This window comes from Aedes aegypti, chromosome 3 (genome assembly GCF_002204515.2).
Source record: "Aedes aegypti strain LVP_AGWG chromosome 3, AaegL5.0 Primary Assembly, whole genome shotgun sequence".
Taxonomy (NCBI): Eukaryota; Metazoa; Arthropoda; class Insecta; order Diptera; family Culicidae; genus Aedes; species Aedes aegypti.
Genome location: NC_035109.1, coordinates 180,872,955 through 180,892,699, shown reverse-complemented (window position 1 = coordinate 180,892,699; position 19,745 = coordinate 180,872,955). Strand labels below are relative to the sequence as shown.

At 39.9% G+C, this 19,745-nt stretch overlaps 1 protein-coding gene across 5 annotated transcripts in view; it reads left to right on the top strand.

The window, feature by feature from the left end:
* Positions 1-19,745, top strand: part of LOC5578554 (protein eva-1) — a 623,125-nt gene that overhangs the window by 175,945 nt on the left and 427,435 nt on the right. For all 5 annotated transcript variants that reach the window (XR_002501140.1, XM_021848818.1, XM_021848820.1 and 2 more), the window contains exon 2: positions 2,094-2,861. Coding sequence is in view for 4 of the 5 variants with exons in the window: in XM_021848818.1 (XP_021704510.1) it covers positions 2,729-2,861 (133 nt within the window). In the remaining variant the exon portion in view is untranslated. The remainder of the gene's footprint in view (positions 1-2,093; positions 2,862-19,745) is intronic.

Genomic DNA, 19,745 nt, shown 5'->3' with positions numbered 1-19,745 from the left:
GCTGTGCTCCCCGCCTTTTTGTGCCAACCGGATTCGACGCGAACACCATCTTTGCAGGATTGTTGTCCGGTAGTCTTGCAACATGCTCTGCCCAGCGCACCCTTCCGGCTTTCGTAACCTTATGGATAACTGGTCCGCCTTAGAGCCTAGCGAGCTCGTGGTTCATTCTCCACCGCCACACACCGCTCTCCTGCACACCGCCAAAGATGGTCCTAAGCACCCTTCGTTCGAATACTCTAAGTGCTCGCAGGTCCTCTTCTAGCATGGTCCAGACTTCATGTCCATAGAGGACCACCGGTCTTATTAGCGTTTTGTACATGGTACATTTGGTGCGGGGGTAAATCTATCTCGAACTTTCTAAGAAGTTTATCTAATTCATCAAAGACAACAGTAAGCTCGAAATTCGCAATACACAATTTAAACTCGTCAAAGACAAACTGGTAAAACAGATTATCTACCCATCTAAGAACAAAAAAAAACCGAACTTGATAGCATGTCACAGCATCATAAAATAAAACAAAAAATGAGATTGTCACTTCCCTCTGACATTAATTCCAAACGTATCACCCACTTTTCCCCCGGAGAGAGCGTGCACGTGACATCCCAATTATCGCTGACGTAATGAGCTGCATCTAACTCGACATGGCGCACTTAATCGTACTGTTTTTTTTTTGGAGAGGGCCTCGCTACCTGAAGCAACGTTATTGGTATGGGGCCATTTATAAAACACTCATACTTGTTGGATGAAGAGAATAATGGTAAAATTCTACGCTGAATATGAATTTTAAATTTTTTGTTCGGACAAAATTCATCGCGGGGGAGGAAAGTCTGAGTTGCCCAAATATTGGCGTACATGATTCACGAACAGCCCCTATCGAACAGAGAAAGTTATGATCTCATCATCGCGTTAGCAAATTAAATCAGGTTCCCTTGAGCATTCATGCGGAATTGCGTGGGTTGTTTGTTCTTCAGTTACTGTAGGTTGTTGAAGCTGAAAATTAACATGAGCTTATGATCACATATGCACTCTGACAAAAATTCCAACGACCTGTTTTCAAGTTTCACCACTTCTATGTTATGTACTTTGCAACGAGCAAAAGTGACAATTTTAATAACAATTTCAGTAAAATATGACCATAATGACGTTTTCAGCTGAGTGTTATAACAAAGACGAAAAGAGATGTCACGTCTGATTGTCTGTGGTGTAAGCTTTGCATGAAAATTTATAAGCTATTTTATGAAGAAGCAAACATTTTGCTCAAACTGGTATGAGCAACAAGAACACTTTATATTTGTTTCCTGTTTCATAGATCTAACTGAAACCCAGCCTGCCTCTTCAACTGATTGTTCATGGGCATTTCCACAATCAATAATTAAAAGATATGGTACGTTTCCTATTATTTAATAAATTTGATTTATGGTATATCATTCCATATAACAAATTGATTGAATTAAATTTCGGTTTGGGTTTGGATTGGATTTGGATTATAAAATCATTTATTGCTCATTTTAATTTTAATTTCAGCGGAAATAGAAGCACATTGTTAGGAACAAAACCTCACAACTGAGTGACCAACAATAATTAAACCGATTCCGGTCAATCAGTTTTACAATTTGTTACACTGTGATCTGATAGAAATAAAAAAAAGGCAAGACACAACTTTCCCACTGCACGATGTAGGAAAACAAAACTTTTAATGATCTTTCTTTGCGTCGTTCAAACTCATTCAACATTTTCACTCTTGAGCATTTCTGACAGGATGTATTTACTCGTGAACGACTGGAAATAAAACGCGAGGAAAACTTACCGGAAAGTATGGGGTTTTTCTCCTGCATCGTTGTAGTTTGATAAACACAGCCAACCGTTCGAAAAGTTTCTAATGTCGTGCACCTTAACGCTCGCCGATGTTTGCACTTCGATCCTTATCAACACGCTTTACGCGATTCCTAGGTAAGAGAGAGCTTCCCAGTTCCGTCTGCTTAACTTGTACTGCGGGATTTTTTCTTCTTCCAGAAACAGGAGAATGACTGAGTCTGTATAAAACTTTTATGAACGCAAATAGTGAAAATATCCTTCTCATTTTTCGTTTCAGGAAGCATCCAGAGTTTCTGTGGATTTACGCGCTCTAACCATTCTTCGGTGGATTTCAAGTGTTTGCTCTGGAGGAAATGTCGTCGGGAGGTAGCTTTATGAATTCATTCTCATAACGAGCGGTTTGCAGTCATGATAGAGTCGTATTAATTTTTTTACGATTCACCGCTGTCTGGCTCGACTCATCCGCTGAACGGAAGCTTTTGGCTGCAAAAGACAGGGTAATGAGGCTGTCTGTTTTTAATTTAATCATAATAAATTGAGTGGCAATGTGATTTTAACGTGGCATTTCGAAGTGAGATAATTAATCATTCTGAAGTAAAACCGCACGGAGAAAAGGAAAACGTGAAAATTTTCTCGCTGCCTGTAAACACCATTCGCGGAAAGGAAATGAATGAAACGTATTATGTGCAAGTGTGAAATATTCTCGAAAAAGTGGTAAAATTGATTAAACACATCGCACTGCCTGTATTAACGACCGATGAAAGTCAGGTGCGAATGTGTTTTTCGATCGAGTAATGAAACCAGAATTGAGGAGTGATTGAAAGTTAAATATTTGCAATATTAATTAAGAGGGATTTTTATTCATCAATTATTCGTGTGAGGAGAACCGCCGTAGGATCGGAAATTGCAGTAATGGAATTAATACAAATCAAATCCATTCAGCATCATTTATTTCGTTGGATTATCATATTATTGCTGCTTTCGTCGTCGCCATTGGTGCTGCGCGCGGATCCAGATGCGCAAATTTTCAGAGTGGACCCACTAGGTAAGTCGATAATCAGCCCGAATAAATGTATAGGTAGTCCAATCCATGTATCGTGGTGATAATTTAATATCTGGCCGAATTATTCCGCCTAGACGTACAGAAACATAAACCCACTCGACGTATGGAATGATTCGAAAATTGGTACAATTGCAAAACTCTCATCATAATTTGGGGCATCAATTTTGATTTGCAAATGGTAGTTGCTAGGCAGTATCATTATAATTAACCCACTTGTTGAGTTTTCCTAATATATTCAAATCATTTACGATATGCGGTTAGCATGGTATATGGAGCAGGATATCATTCGTGTTAACTTTATCATAGATACAATCGATTGGACGATTAGTGAGAAATATAACCACAGTAAGTATATGTATTGATAACTATAAAGCCCTAATTGCGAAATTTTTGTTTTGAGGAATGGGGTATGAAGTGATGAAAGCACGAGCTCAACGAATGAGATAAATTGAACACTGCATGATGTTGAGAAAACATAATACTATAAATAATAATAGGCGTATCCAGTTAGAAGCCTAGGGATAATTGCATACTGTGCTATAGTGTACAGTAGGTCAAAATATCGAGTGCAGTACAATTCTGAACAAATTAGTATGAGCATGCGTATGATTGACCGCCCGCAGGTGCTACTCCGTTATTGAAGAACAAGAACAGCTGTACTTACACAGGGAACCAACAGACGCTACTCGGGATCAATAGCATCCTCAATGTGTAAGTACTGGTGCTGGCATTATTAAAATAAACAAAAACGGCGCCGGCTACGTCCGAATGCAGGTCAATTTGGGATGGGAGGGAAATGTTGACGTGTTAATTGCTTTATGGAAGCCGAGGAGTCCTCTGCATTCCACAAGTAAACACTGGGAGTTTGGATATGAGGGAGGGATTCGTTTTGGTAAACGATAATATATAATTCGAAATGAATGCGCCTAACCGGATTCGGAGAATTAAGCACTACTAACGCGTTCCGTGACCCGCAACACTATTCCACCGTGCTACGCGAGCGGCGCGCAACACGATTGATCCTGCCCCCCGCGGGAGAGAGCGTCAAGGTCGAAGGATCAAACAACACTATCACAATTCTAAACAAATGCTATAAAAGTCATAGAGGTTTGAATGCTTTTCAACTAAGAGACTTTAACTCCAAATAATATATAAATCGATTGATATAGAGGGATGCGATCTCTCACAACAACAAAAAAACTCGGGCAATCGAACACGACATACTCCGCTGTTTCCTCCACACCAGCACAATTGGGGCACGCAGGAGATTTTGAGTGCCCAAATCTATGCAGATACTGCCTATAGCAGCCATGTCCTGGCATAAACTGCGTCAGGAGGAAGTTCACAGCCGTCACAGTTCGTCCAGAGCCGAACGAATGCCACTCCTCTAATGGATTGGCACCTCAGTTGTCTTAACGACCGACTGGATAGCGTTCAGAGTAGATTTAGACCTTTCCTGAATTCAAACTGGTTGTTAGACAGGCCCTCAGCACCCTTCGTATACGATACTTGCCTGTTAAGAATCAACCACTCCAAAAAATTGACCGTCGTATCTTGTAGATAGATAGGTCTATACGCTGACGGGTCAGCTGGTTGTTTCCCCGCCGTTGGTAGTAGCACCAATTTCCGTCGCTTCCATACATCCGGGTAGATTCCTTGATCTATGCAGCGTTGCATCGCGATTCTGAACATGTTCAGCTCCGCATTCTCTGTCGCTTTTAGGGTAACATTCGGGATACCATCGGGTCTCGGTGCCTTATTTGACGCAAATGATTTCACGACTTCTATCAGCTCTTCGTTGGATACCCCTTCCTCTTCATCTCTATCATCTGCCGCATACGGCGCCTGGGGCCATGGGTTTGTGGAGTGCTGTGAGAAGAGTACATCGATTATCGATCGCAGAAACTCGGGCGACTTCTCTTGGGGCGCTATGGCACCTTTGGTCTTAGCTATTACCACTCTGTAGTCGTCACCCCATGGACTCGAATTGGCACTCTAGCATAGACTATCAAAGCATGCCCGTTTTCGGCTCTTGGTTTCCTTTTTGAGAGCTAACTTTGCCTCTCTGAGTGCTTTTCTCGGTATGGAAGCATCATACGCTCATGATATCACAGCAACTGACTCTTCATCAGAGAGTTCCGTTAACGCCCCAGGGCTTAAGTGAATACTTTGCCGTCGAAGCGCGCTGTTTTCCAAACTCGGAGTTGGGTCGAGTTACATCACACTACCCACTCAACATTATACTATAGTAAATCGAATGATGATCGCTATGAGTACCTAAAAGGTTAGAACTAAAAGACTCAGCACCATTTCTGCGGAATGTATTCACTGTACTCACATTTGCTAGCTCTACATTTATTGTGACCAGGGATTCCAAGAAAAGTTGGCCTCTCTGGTTGATGCAGCGGCTACCCCACTCCACTGCCCATGCATTAAAGTCACCAGCTATCACTACTGGCTGCCGACTAGCAAGTTCAGCTATGTCTGTAGGATCCGAAATTTGGAGCCGCACAACCTTCGGCCGATTCGGCCATCAGCCGAACTGAAAATTGCACTGCCGGTTTTCTTACACCACCTTCATCCACAACAATATTCACTAAACTCAAGAGTCGATCACGAGACAAGCCTACAATCAGTTTGCGCGCTCATTCCCGCTGTCAATTGGTACACCCAAATAAAAAGGCACGCACCAGGGATTGAATCCTGAGAAAATTGAGAGAATCTCTCACGTATCGCTCTCTGTAACTATCATAACATGCTGCACATTATGAGAGACTGTTTATCGTATACTGCAACAACTTTGATCAGATTGGGGGGATAGTAGCGCATGATAAAACCCCTCTAAACATACTTCAAGCCTGGGGGACACTATTGCTATTGGAAGTTTGTGGATTGTTTATCGTGCTAATAAAGAAAAACACCTATCCCCAACAGGGTTGCCACATTTAAATCTGTATTTATTTCTTGAATTACCTGTATTTCTGTATCCTGAAGCAAAATATCTGTATTTTAAATCTGTATCCCCACAAATTGATAAAGAAATTAGATTTTCATGAAAAATTCAAAGAAATACCAGTTATTAGTATTTATAATGCGGAATTGTCAAATCTAAGATTAAATTTAAATGTTTTAAGTAATATATATTTTCAAGCAAACTTGGAAAATCTGTAATATCTGTATAAATTTGGCCGAATTCTGTATACAGAATCTGTAAATCTGTATTTTTACAAAAAATCTGTAATCTGTATATACAGATTCTTGGTCACAAAATATTCGAAAAAATCTGTAAAATACAGATAAATCTGTATATGTGGCAACCCTGATCCCCAACGGTAAACAAGCGAGAAAAATAGATTTTATCATCGCTCTCTCTTTGGGGCTCTCACTCGCTGCTTCCATTTATCAGACTTGTTACACCTTGCGATACAATGACCATCGTGGACCGCAACAGATGGGATATTTTTCTTTGCTTGCTTTGATCGTGCTTCATACTCAAATGAGAGCGAATTCTGCAACGTCTGGCACGCACATATGCAACATACACGCTAAAACGAAACATACACGCTCAACTAAACACAAGCAACATTTCATTTGAATTTCAATAAATGTACCAGCTCTAGCTACCACATCGGCCTGTCGACCATGTGGAAAATTCCTCAATCGATCCCAATGTCACATATAACAGGTCTGGCTCTCAGTATGTGTTTGCTTGTATTACACTGAAAATAATCCACACGTTCGATCCTAATTCTTTTCAACGTGGATCTGTCGTGTCGAATTGCAAGGTAAAATTTGTGATTCTGTTAAGGTTTAATTTTAGTTCGATTGCAAAGCCTTTTACACATGTTTTGATCGTGTTTTTCAATGGTGATATCCATCACTAGTAGAACTAGTGTGCCTATCATGACATCGACTCATATTTGTCAATCACCCGTGACATGTAAAACAACATGTTATTTTTGAGGAAACTGGGCGCTCATAATGGGTGCCAGGAAGCAGAACATCATTCAATCGCTAATAAAGCATTCAACAAAGTTTTCGAAAATTTGTAAATTAACGTGTTTTACATTTAATTCTGAATTGCCGATTGCGACTGGTTTTACACGTCCGATTGACAGGTTTTACAATTAGTGAAAATTCACGTGTGAAACACATTGATCGAGCTTGTAGAATGTTTTCAGTGTAGTCACGAAAAAGATGTAAACAAAACGATCAGCTGATGGTGACGACAAGGCTGTGAAAAATTTTATTCGCAGCTTTCGCAACGTGACGTCAACCTTCGGCTACTTCGTGAACTTTCGGCTCGCCGAAGTTGGCATTATTTACCAAAAAGTGTCGATTTAAATAGAAATTCCAAACGATGTCCACCCCACAGATGTGGATCAGTGGGAGAGAAGGATCCTTATTATGGATCAAATCGACTCATATTATGGATCAAAACATTATAACAGCAATTTATCTGCGAGGCAAACGAATGGTGTTTTAGTAAAAGCATACGTTTTGGCGTTTCTTTCGGAATCGTCTTATCTTTGATTCATAACTGTGGTTTGAGTTTCAATGCCCCACAGTTATGAATCAACGCTTCTAGGAATACGGTTCACATTTTAGTTCCTACGGACGTAAATAATATACTTAAGCATTTTATGATTGATTGCGATGCTGTACAGATCTATTGTTCACGTAGATAAAATGTGTTTTGCGAAATTGCGCCTCCGCTGCATCGGTGACCTCATCCAGATTTTTACACTGGAGAGTCACTACTGCAGTCAGGGATCTCACATCAACCTCGTCGCTAAGTACTTCTTGTACAAGTTGCTCTTAGGCCGCATCCTTCTGCTTGGGTCCTTCATTTCACCAATCCTAGTCCGCTTTATGTTACGCACATCTGCGCCCAATGGCGATAGCTTCTCCGTGCTTCGTAACGCCTTCAGAACCTCGGCGTATTTCATCTCCTCCGTTTCGAAAACGAGGGCTCGATTAAGTTCCTACGTTTCACTGTTTCAGGTTTCGCCGTTTTCGGTTTTCTTCTTTCCGATTCGTATCCACGGGTTGCTACTGCTTTGCGCTCGATTTTCCTGTGGAAGCACTGCAATATAGAATAGTTGCCTTTGTGATCCCATGGTTATCTATGCTAGGAGGGAGGCCATGCTACCCATACGATTAAACTAGGTTTAAGACCTAAGCGGTGGTGAAGAAACCGCTTATAAGGGAGTAGAATGTCGCCGCTGTCAGCCTCAACGCACATTATACTGGATACATATACCGTTACTTACGGGGCCCAGATAGCCGTCGTGGTCGTGGGTTCGAATCCCACCGGTCGAGGATCTTTTCGGGTTGGAAATTTTCTCGACTTCCCAGGGCATAAAGTATCATCGTACCTGCCACACGATATACACATGCAAAAATGGTCATTGGCATAGTAAGCTCTCAGTTAATAACTGTGGAAGTGCTCATAAGAACACTAAGCTGAGAAGCAGGCTCTGTCCCAGTAGGGACATAACGCCAGAAAGAAGAAGAATATACCGTTACTTCTTCTTAGTCGTGCGCTGCCAGTAGTTCCATGCCTTGTCCATTTGTCTTGGGACCAGTATGCCATAAATCAGTATCTTAGTGGCATCAATTCTGATGTGCATGTTGGCACTCCTGTTATTTTGGGTTAGGCTGTTTTGGTACTTTAAGCAGCACCGGTTGAGTTGCTTGTTGCGGATTGTTGTGGTACGAAGGTTCATTTTTTCCCTTTGTGAACTCCACCCCTTGGCAACACCCCAACTCGCTGAGGACCTTGGTAGGGGGGGGGGGGTTCGGTGTCCGTTAAGCCGGCTTTCGTCCCTGCTGTCCTACGAGATCTTACCCCATTACGTACCATGTAAAAGTGATCTACCTGCCTTACGGGCAACAACCGTTGGGGGATTCCACAAGGTTATTAGCGGTTCTCAAAGAGTTTCCAAGAAAGTACTCTAATGAGGTTTCTCGATATTCTCGTAGATTCTTGAAGGATTTTCATTGCCTTCCAATGAGCTCCCAAAGGCAGTTCCCAGAGTGTTAAGAAATGTTGAAAAGTGATACATAAAGTGGCTCTAGAATTTCTTGCAGAGTTTCAAAGGATTTTCAAAGTAGACTAGAGATATTTTACAGATTTACAAAAAGCTCCTAATGCGCGTCCAGGAATTCTCAGAAAGTTTACAATGGATTTCCAAGAGGCTCTCATGCGAAATCGGGTGGTTCAAAAATCCTTAAAAAGCACTGGAAGAATGATGATATTAAATCTTCGAGCTGTTTTGTGGAATACCTATAAATAAATGAAAACCCGAATTAAATGCTATACCATATGATTCCACTAGACTTCGTATCCTTTGACAGATACACGTATTTTGACCTACACTGTAAGGCCGTCTTCAGTGTACTAGAGTGAACTTAGATATTTGGAATTTTGATGCACGGTAAAACTGTCCAGTTTCACTTTGAAACTACTGGAAACCACAAGGAACCGCTTGAGAACACCTGAATACTTTTTGAAAACTTCCCGAAAATATTTTGGAATGTTGAGATAGAAAATACTCCAACAAGATGCATTTGATAGTGTAACCAGTGGTGTGTCTGTCTGTCCTAGATTGTTGAGATTTTCGCGATGTAGTGTATTCCGTGCATTTTGTATGAGATAACCAAGAAAGTGTTTAAGTATTTGTTAGCATCACCACCCATCGCCCACTGGACAGCATGCAGCCACATGGAGAACAGTTCCGCTACTCACCTCCAGCCATCGCTGGACGAGCAGAATGGGCGGCCATTCGGGGTGGTGTAGAAGGAGCCATGATGGAGCGAACTTATCATAATGCGGGAAACTCTAGGTCGAGGGTTCTGAAAAGGAGATCCACCATTGCTCTGGATGATTATCGAGCCATAAGCTAAGCTAGATAGACGTCTGTGACGAATTAGAAAACTTGAATCCAAACCTGAGAAAGAAGTTAAGGAGTTAGACAGTGGTGAATAAAAAAATTCCGGATCATCCAGGACCTTTGGTTTACCCTTGATTTTATCCTTGGTGTTACCATTTGTGACCTTGGAGTGACCTTGGCGTAGAGCGTGGCCGTGAATTGCTTGGACCCGAAGACATTGGTCCTACCGCCTCGAAGTGCGCTGCAGTGCTCGTCCGTTACACTCGAGACTGCCAAACGAGCGAGGAAGTGCCTTGTGTCGCAGCTGTGCACGCCATTTTGTCAGCAGCGACGCTACACCTTCAAGCCAAGGCCTAGTAAGGTGAAGACGGGAGGAAGGAAGTAAGGAGAGGAGTCGCGGTCGCAGTCCAACCGAGGAGAGGAGCGAACCGGCGGCGACAAAGTAAGGTGTGGTAGCGGAACGAAAAAGGGGCCCCGCCACCAGAAGAAGAGAAGAAGAGGAAGTGGAAGGTAGGAGATAGGCTGCAAGGAAGTGGGAGGAAATAAAGGTACCTGTGTGCAAGAAAAGCTAATAAAGTGGGTTTAAGTGTCGCAAAACGGATGTTCAAGTGTTTTCTTGGTCGCGGTTAATCACGCGCATATGCCGACCCTGAGGCAGTGTAGAAGGGGGTCTCATTGATGCCGGATAGGGGGCCGCCCCATAAGTTACAATAGATGAATATTATTTAGAACACACCCTTCAAATAAAAGTTGAGTGTTGCCCCATGCATTAGATTCAGTGAGGAAAATAATGTACCGGGATCATTATCCCATACAAGTTTTGGGAGAAAAAGATGGGTGAGACTCTTATGTAATTCTGGACACAACTTTCATTTTTCATTACCCTAGAACAGAAACACAGAGGAAGATAGTCTCAATTTTTAGCAGGCCTTCCTTAAATCATTTTATTGGGATTGTTTTAATTTCAAATATCTGAAAATAAAACCTTTTTTCTGGTAAGCCTGTTTTAATCAATTGTCTGAAGTTTTCATGAGCATACATAGGTAAGAATATTTAAGTTAATCATTCTGAAAGTTATAGGGTAGAATCACACGTTTCGACCATGCGCCAGTCGTGGTTTACTCGTCCGAATTGATTCAATACATGTAGTAAACTTGACTTCCCTTCTTTTGAATACGGAGATACGCGTTCTGATGGACGACAACTTCGGATATCGCAACTTAATAAAAAAAAACTATAGTGAATTAATTTATATATTTTTTAGCAAACACGACCGAACGATTGCTATCACTGTTCAACACTAACTCTATCTTCGCCAGAATTCTCCTGGCTGTATTTGGCGATGATTGTGTTGTAGTGTTTAAAAGGGAGAGCATTTGGGATGCCTAAGGTATTGTCCCCACATACATAAGGAAAATAATTAATTTTCATTATAATTTCAACTTTCATATGGCTTATCTTGTCAGGGTACTCCTAATTTTGCCAGTTTCATGAATAAATAAAGCAATGTCAATTTAGGAACCGAAGCTGAATCTCTGGCCGAATCTGGTTCTGGTAATGACCAACGAGATTTTCAAAGCGACCTGGTGTAGTGGTTAGAACACACGCCTCTTACGCCGAGGACCTGGGATCGAATCCGTTCCCCGAGATAGTCACTAAAAATTGCAGTGACGACTTCCTTTGGAAGGGAAGCAAAGCCGTTGGTCCCGAGATGAACTAGCCCAGGGTTAATAAAGATAGAAAAAAAATGGTTTCAGTACAGTTCCTATATTTTTCATACATAACATGAATTGAAAGCTTGCGTTAGACACATTTGAAGTATTTTCTTTTAGACCAAAACCGATGCTTTTACCCTAGTCAAGGTTTACTACAAGTAACAAGTTTCATTCCAGGATTTCTGAATACCAATCCACACTTCAAATCGAAATTTTCTCTGCCTACACTATTAAAAACAATTGTCTACATCTATATGATTTTATAACTGCATATATCTCAAAATAGTAGGCCGGCAACGCTGATCCTACGAACAGCTACTCAGCTTAGAACGTGTCTAAGTACGCTTTCCTGCCTAGGAAATAATGGCTTCGATGAAATACAAACGTGATCTAGAATTATTGGTGTTGGAGCCTTTTTCAACATGTTGCTACTGTTGCTTGCTCTCCAAGAGTCGCTGCTTCCGTGGATGAACGATGATTAATGGAGTGGATATCTCGCGAACCAGAAGCAATTCATCACCGGTGATGATTCAATCAAATGGTCATTAATTCAGCAGATGCAATTGAGCACATCCCATTTGACTTATTGGGAATCAATGCCGGAGGATGGGCAGATAGTGAGGCTATCGAACAAACAGACAAAGGAAACAAAACAAATCAGAATCCAATTATGGTCGGCTATGTGATTCACCGCAAGGCCTTTGTCCCATGATTTCAGTAAGTGATTTGGTAAATTCGATGATCCGCGCCGAGGCTGATGATTGAAAGACAGCTGAGCAGCCGCAATCTCGGTCGGTTGTATAAATTAAAATGTAGCCCTTGCATACCTAGGACAGCTGACATTCAATCAATGGACGTGAATTGATAATCAAGTCTGTAACTACACGAAACGGTTGCACGCGTTCGAGTACCTACTAAGAATTCATCAATAATTGAGCTAAAAAAAACTTGAGTGTAGCGCACACATTCAATAACTACCAATGCAGCAAACAGAGATGGCCATTTTTATCGTAATAAATGAACAATTACAATCACGGGTCAAAAATAATTGCCCCTTGATTGGAAGCCAAACATAACTCTAATGCATAAGCTTTGCACAACGATAGTCTGGTCATTCAACATATGCATGTCATGCGAGGAACTAATTTGGTTGACATAAATGCATATGTATCAATGGACACCAGCTCTCCCGAAAGTTTTAGCACTCATTATTTTCATAACTTTAGATGTAAATTTCAGGATTGTGAACGAACTGGTCATCTGGTTTGCACCCTTCTTTATTTGATTGACATTTTTATCTAGTTTTATTGCCCTCAGAAACCAATTTACATTCAACCATTCACCCCCTATTCCTGATTGCAATAAAGAAACAAGCTATCAGAAAATATTAGTTTACGCAACAAGTTGCTGTATTATGATTTTCACAGCACAAGTCGTACATTTATCCAACGAGGCTTGCCGAGTTGAATAATTACGACGAGTGCTGTAAAAATCGAGTTCTGCAACGAGTTGCGTACATCATTTTTTGCAATTTCGTAGAAGACCACTTGAGGGTATCAGAAATCACATCGGAATACAGTCACTATCATTTTGCAGTTTCTGAAAAATTGTTGTGTAATGATTCATTACACAACTCAAAACAGTTGCGTAATGAGAAAGCGTTTCGTAATGAATCATTACAGCACTGGTTTCAGTTTCGATATGACTATTACCGCACCTCTTTAATTCAGTGCAGGAAAGTAGGCCGTTCCATGACAGATTGGCGTGTTCAAAAAAGGCTTATAACGATGAAAAACTGCAAATTTGTTTATTCAATTTCGAAAATTTAAGTGAGACATTGGAAAAACGAAAGTTAAATTTATTCATAAAAGAACCTTAAAACATACATTTCTTTACAATTTTTGATTACGGGATTTTCAATATCATGCATTATCATAAAAAAATATCAATATAATTTTGATTTGACAACCAACAGCCATGAAGCAACATCGCCCTCTAGATCGTAATCACTGCAAAATAAGTGATCAGCTATGAGTGTTTTCGATGACCAGCAATTAGTTATCATTTATCCACAAGACACGGAAAATGAACCGTCGCATGATCTGCTTTGGTGTCAAAATCGAAATGTCCCCTATGCAAGGTTCCCCCGGGGCACTTGGCGGCGCCATGAGTGGCCAAATCTGTACAAGACTCATTTTCAATTTATAATAGGATATTCTATGATGAGCTAGGGAGAAAACAATATTGCGCGATATATTTTGAGTGAATAAATTGTTTGATCCCAATTCGGATCCACTACCGGCACGGATTCCAGGGAAATGGCCATATCTTGGTTGTTTCTGGACCGATCTTAATACTTGGCGCACCAATCGCTTCAGAATTTGATCTTCTATCTTCATGTGTAGTAAAATTTTGATTTTTTAGCCGAGACCTTTGCTAAAATCACGTCATAATTTTACTGCATAAGACATGCTTCCGGAAATCCGGATTATCACCGGTATCCGGTGGTCATAGTTCATCTCCGTGGATGCACCTCAAAACTAGATTAGTTGACCCGTCCATTACTTCTTAAAGAATTGAAATCGTTCATTTTTTGTCAAAGTTACAGCATTCCAAAGTTGGCCCAATTTTTGCCTGTTCCAGTTATTTTGACAACCCCCTGTATATCAAATATTCCATCATTTGCGATACTTTACAAATGGGGAGGGTACAAAAAAAGGTGGGAGGGCTCCCTGCAAATCTTATTACAACTCTTCATATTGTATTTAAAGTTGAAAACATTATATGGCACATGAATTCCGCTGTCCTGAATATAAAACACTCATTGATTTGATTAGATTTTTAAATAAAAAATGCAAAAAGTTCAAGTATATTTTAAAAATGACCTGGGGCAGACACGAACATCCTGAAAACGCCATTATTTTTGTTTATTTTTATACTTTCAAGCCCGGGGTGTCCGGTCTCTGTGCATTCAGATCGACTTTTTTTTGTCGAACTGTGTTATTGTCATATCATTACAGGGTGATTACTATTTCCTGTCAGTAAAATTAGTAATCATAGAAAAAAGATGGTTGTATGATTTTTCATTACCAGTGCATATCCAATTTTGGACATCTGTAACATTTGTCTTCACTGTACATAGATAACATTTTTTTTTGCCTTAATTTCCAGCCACATGCGTTGTTTCAGAAGCATTACAGTTAACACGAACGTCATTCAGAAGTATATATTTTAACCAAAAAAGACATATCTTTTACGCTTAAATTTTCCATAATTAGTCTTATATTATTCCCTAGTGAGTCTGAAAGATTGTGGTAACATACTTTTTTAATCAGGCAAATTTTTCAGCGGAGTTTAGTCAAAAATACATATCTGCGGAAAACGTGCGTGCCAGGTGTTATGCCTTTAAAACAACAAATATGACTAAAACCTAAGGTAAATGAAAAAAGATTTAATCTTTTCATTGTCAAAACAAACTTTATAGATGTACAAAGCAGAATGTACACTGGAAATTAAAATTCATACATACATCTTTTATCTATGATCAGTTACTTTACTGATCGGAATTAGTAATCACCCTGTAGATGTAAATTTCAGGATTGTGAACGAACTGGTCATCTGGTATGCACCCTTCTTTATTTGATTGACATTTTTATCTAGTTTTATTGCCCTCAGAATTTTTGACGACATGTGTAGAAAACCAATTTACATTCAACCATTCACCCCCAATTCCTGAGTGCAATGCAGAAACAAGCTATCAGACAATAGTAGTTTACGCAACAAGTTGCTGAATTATGATTTTCACAACACAAGTCGTACATTTATCCAACGAGGCTTGCCGAGTTGAATAATTACGACGAGTGCTGTAAAAATCGAGTTCTGCAACGAGTTGCGTACAATATTTTTTGCAATTTCGTAGAAGACCACTTGAGGGTATCAGAAATCACATCGGACTACATTCACCATCATTTTATAATTTCTGGAAAATTGTTGTGTAATGATTCATTACGCAACTCAAAACAGTTGCGTAATGAGAAAGCGTTTCGTAATGAATCATTACAGCTTTGGTTTCAGTTGCGATATGACTATTACCGCACCTCTTTAATTCAGTGCAGGAAAGTAGGCCCTTCCATGACAGATTGGCGTGTTCAAAAAAAGGCTTATAACGATGAAAAATTGCAAATTTGTTTATCCAATTTGGAAAACATTAGGAGGTGCGTCCATGCGAGTTTGTGTTTTTGGCTATTTTTTCCTTCAGAAAATTTTAGTGAGACATTGGAAAAACGAAAGTTAAATTAATTCACAAAAGAACCTGAAAACATACATTTCTTTAAAATTTTTGATTACGGGATTTTCAGTTTCATGCATTATCATAAAAAAATCAATCGTTTTTTTCAACAGTATTGTTACGCATCATGTTCATATTCGGATTACAGATAACTTATAAAAAATCGTCGAAAAACGACATTCTTCATTTCAAGGAATATAGAGGTGAGTTGCACAATATCAGTCATATCAACTTATGGCTGATGGACTAAAACTATCAATATCACTCTTGAGCAATCAATATCATTTTGATTTGACAACCAACAGCCATGAAGCGACATCGCCCTCTAGATCATAATCACTGCAAAATGAGTGATCACGTAGTCATTATCCAAGCTATGAGTGTTTTCGATGACCAACAATTAGTTATCATTTATCCACAATACTGTCAAAAATATCATACTGGTAAATTGCCACTTTTATTTGCTTAACTTAAGGCCAAATTTAACCCATCAGTGATATCCATATTCTATAACCAGTTGCATTTATGAATTATTAATATGTATCTTTTTAATGGAATTGTAAAGAAATCGGGTTCCTTTGCTCGATGATACAATACAGCAAATATTCAATTATTTGTTTTACCTTTTACATGATACTGTTTCACAATACTCAATTTAGATTAAAAAGATCCGAATGCGCTCACTAACCTTAGTTCTAATGCTATCGATTACAAAAGATATTTTCACCAAGAAGCTTACTAACTTTGTGAATTTAATTAGTTCAATTTAGACTTCAAGAGTAAACATTGGATTTTCTACTCACTCATACACCATCATTCTTTTTATTTTGACATTTTTACACCTCAATGAATCTATGTGTTTTGTTTTCTGGAATTCCTCACGCACACCTACTCAGATAGATAATATGGGTACTTATTGGTAGCAGAGGCGCGTTCGCATATTGCGTAACAGTAGGGCTCCGTTTTAGGCATGCTCCATTTTTGGCACCCGACCCCCCCATTTTGGCAACAAAATGGATCTGTTTTTGCCATCATATTTGATATCCATTTTATTATGTCATTTAAAAAGCAAGTCAGCTTCACGCTTACCACATTCCAGAGATCATTAAAAAAATTAATAACATTTTTTTGTTGATATTCCAAATCGCACCAACTGCTACGAGTACGTGCTTATTTAAATTTAGATGGTCGTATGCTCGCAACATTTCATAAAGTCATTAACCACTATGAGTAGAAACTCATAGATGCAACTAGAGTTCCAGTATTTTTTCTCAGTCATTCACGCTGTATGACCAGGTCACTTGAGTGTGCCGGTGGATAATACAGCTAATAAAAATAATTTTCATTCGCATTTGGAACAGCTCGTTTGAAGCACAAATTTTGACACAAAAGCAACAAAAAGTTAATAATTTACACAGAGTTTCTGTCATTAAATTTGTCTCACCGTCAACTCACTGTTATTTATTTATTTATTTGGTTTTACATCAATTAACTTGAAAAAACCTCGCCATCAATATTCCGCCAATTCACCCAACTCATTGCCGCTTCTCTCCATCCTCGACTGCGACCCACGCTCTCCAGGTCCTGGTGCACCTGGTCAATCCACCTAGCTTGCTGCGCCCCAGGCCTTCTTGTTCCGACCAGATTCGAAGCGAACACCATCTTATCATACAGGACTATTGTCCGGCATTCTTGCAACAAGCCCTGCCCAGCGTATCCTTCCAACTTTTTCCACCTTCAGGATACTGGGTTCGCCGTAGTGTTGAGCGAACTCGTGGTTCATCATTCGCCGCCACACACCGTTCTCCTGCACGCCGCCGAAGATCATCCTTAGCACTCGCCGTTCAAAAACCATAAAAGCTTGCAAGTCTTCCTCGAGCATAGTCCACGTCGCATGCCCGTAGAGGACTACCGGTCTTATGAGCGTTTTGTACATCGTGCATTTGGTGCGTGGGTAAATCATTCTTGAACGCAGTTTCTTCTGGAGCCCATAGTGGGCACGACTTTCACTGATGACGCGCCTTCGTATTGTCCGACTAACATTGTTGTTCCTAGGCGGGTCCTGTCGCGCTCAGTACCGCCTACCAGCATGTAATTCGTTTTGGACGCATTTACCATTAGTTCAACTCTTGTTGCTTCGCGTTTCAGGCGGGTGAACAAATCTGCCACTGTTTCAAATTTCTTCCCAATAATATCCATGTCGACCGCGAAGCAAACCAATCGTCCGGATCTCGTGAAAATCATGCCTCGACTGTTGAATTCAGCTCTCCGCATGACACCTTCAAGCGCAATATTGAACAACAGGCACGACAGTCCATCACCCTGGCGTAGTCTCCGCCGAGACTCGAACCAACTGGAGTGTTCGCCCTAGATCTTCACACAGTTTTGCACTCCGTCTATCGTTGTTCTAATCATCTTGTGAGCTTCCCAGGAAAGCTGTTCTCGTCCATGATTTTCCATAGCTCTATATCAGGGCTGCCCAACGTACGCATCTTATTTAGTGCGGCCCGCAAAGGATTCGAAGATTATTCTCATGTTTTGCCCGTTCAATATTCTACAAACCCGAAATTATAACATATGAAGACTACTAAATTTTCAATTAAGTCTCAACCTCATATATTTGTTTGGTGATTATTTAAATAGTTTAGTTTTTCATCCTTCTTAGATGTTTAATCATATGAATGATTCAAATTACAATTATCAAATTTTGGGTGTTTCAATTATGTTTCTACCATGAATTTTTTCGACATTCATTTTTGACAGGATTATAAAAAAAAGCAGGCTTGATTTTTGAAGAGTTATAGACACGAATTTCACGGATTACATTGGCAAGATTCTCACAGATCTTTTACCAGGATTTTAAACGAATTCAATATATATTTTTTAGACTCCTGGGCAAGATTACAGCATAACGCTTTGTTACATTTTGCAAGAATACTAAACGAATTTATAATAAAATTATGAGCAGGTTTCTTTTGAAATACTTAGAATTTTCAAAGATTTCTAGGGAGCATTTCAAAATGATAATTGAGTGAGATTCTGAAGGAACCCTAGGCACGATTTTTGTTAAATCTTGGTCATTGTGAACCAGATTTTCGTAAAAGCTTGATCAGGATTTTAGCACATTCCGGCTCAAGCTTATTATATTAGAAAGGATTCTGACATGCTAGGCAGCTTTTTTTTTCGACTTTTTTCAAATAAAATTTACTCTATTCACTGATTTTGTCAGATTTAATGATCTTCATATACTGACTTTTGTCAGACTTCATGGGAATATTTGTGCGTTTAAAAATGTGGCCCGCGATACAGTACTGACCCGATTTTGTCAGCCCCCGATTTTGTCAGCTTTTTGACCCGATTTTTTCAGCCTATTTTAAATATATCAACAAATTGTCTTCGTCATGTTTAACCACGTTCATATTAATACTGATGATGATGTTCGATGACATGCACGCATGGGCGTCGCCAGAGGCGACAATGGCAATGCATCCTGCCCTCAGTTCGATAGAACAATTTTACTCTTGAGTTTAAATTCTTCAAGGATTGTCTCCGATTTATACAATAATTACGTCATGATAGATTATAAAACTTATAGAGTCTACCAAACAATCAGGCTTTTGCGAAACATCTTGCCAGAAATTGTTCGAAGGTTTTATCAACAGCCCGCAATGGAGACTTGCACAGCCGAGTAGTCGACAAACGAATTTCATGCGGTCTCGAGTATCAGTAAATCGTGCTTCGTTACTTAGCAACCTGACAATTATTGGTTAAAATTGAAAAAAACACAGCCGAGTTCACGAAACAGAAACTAGCCGAATTCCTCCAAAAATATCTCTTCTTCTTCTTCTATGTGGCATTAACGTCCTCACTGGGACAGAGCCTGCTTCTCAGCTTAGTGTTTTTATGAGCACTTCCGCAGTTATTAACTGAGAGCTTCTATGCTAATGTTGCCATTTTTGCATTCGTA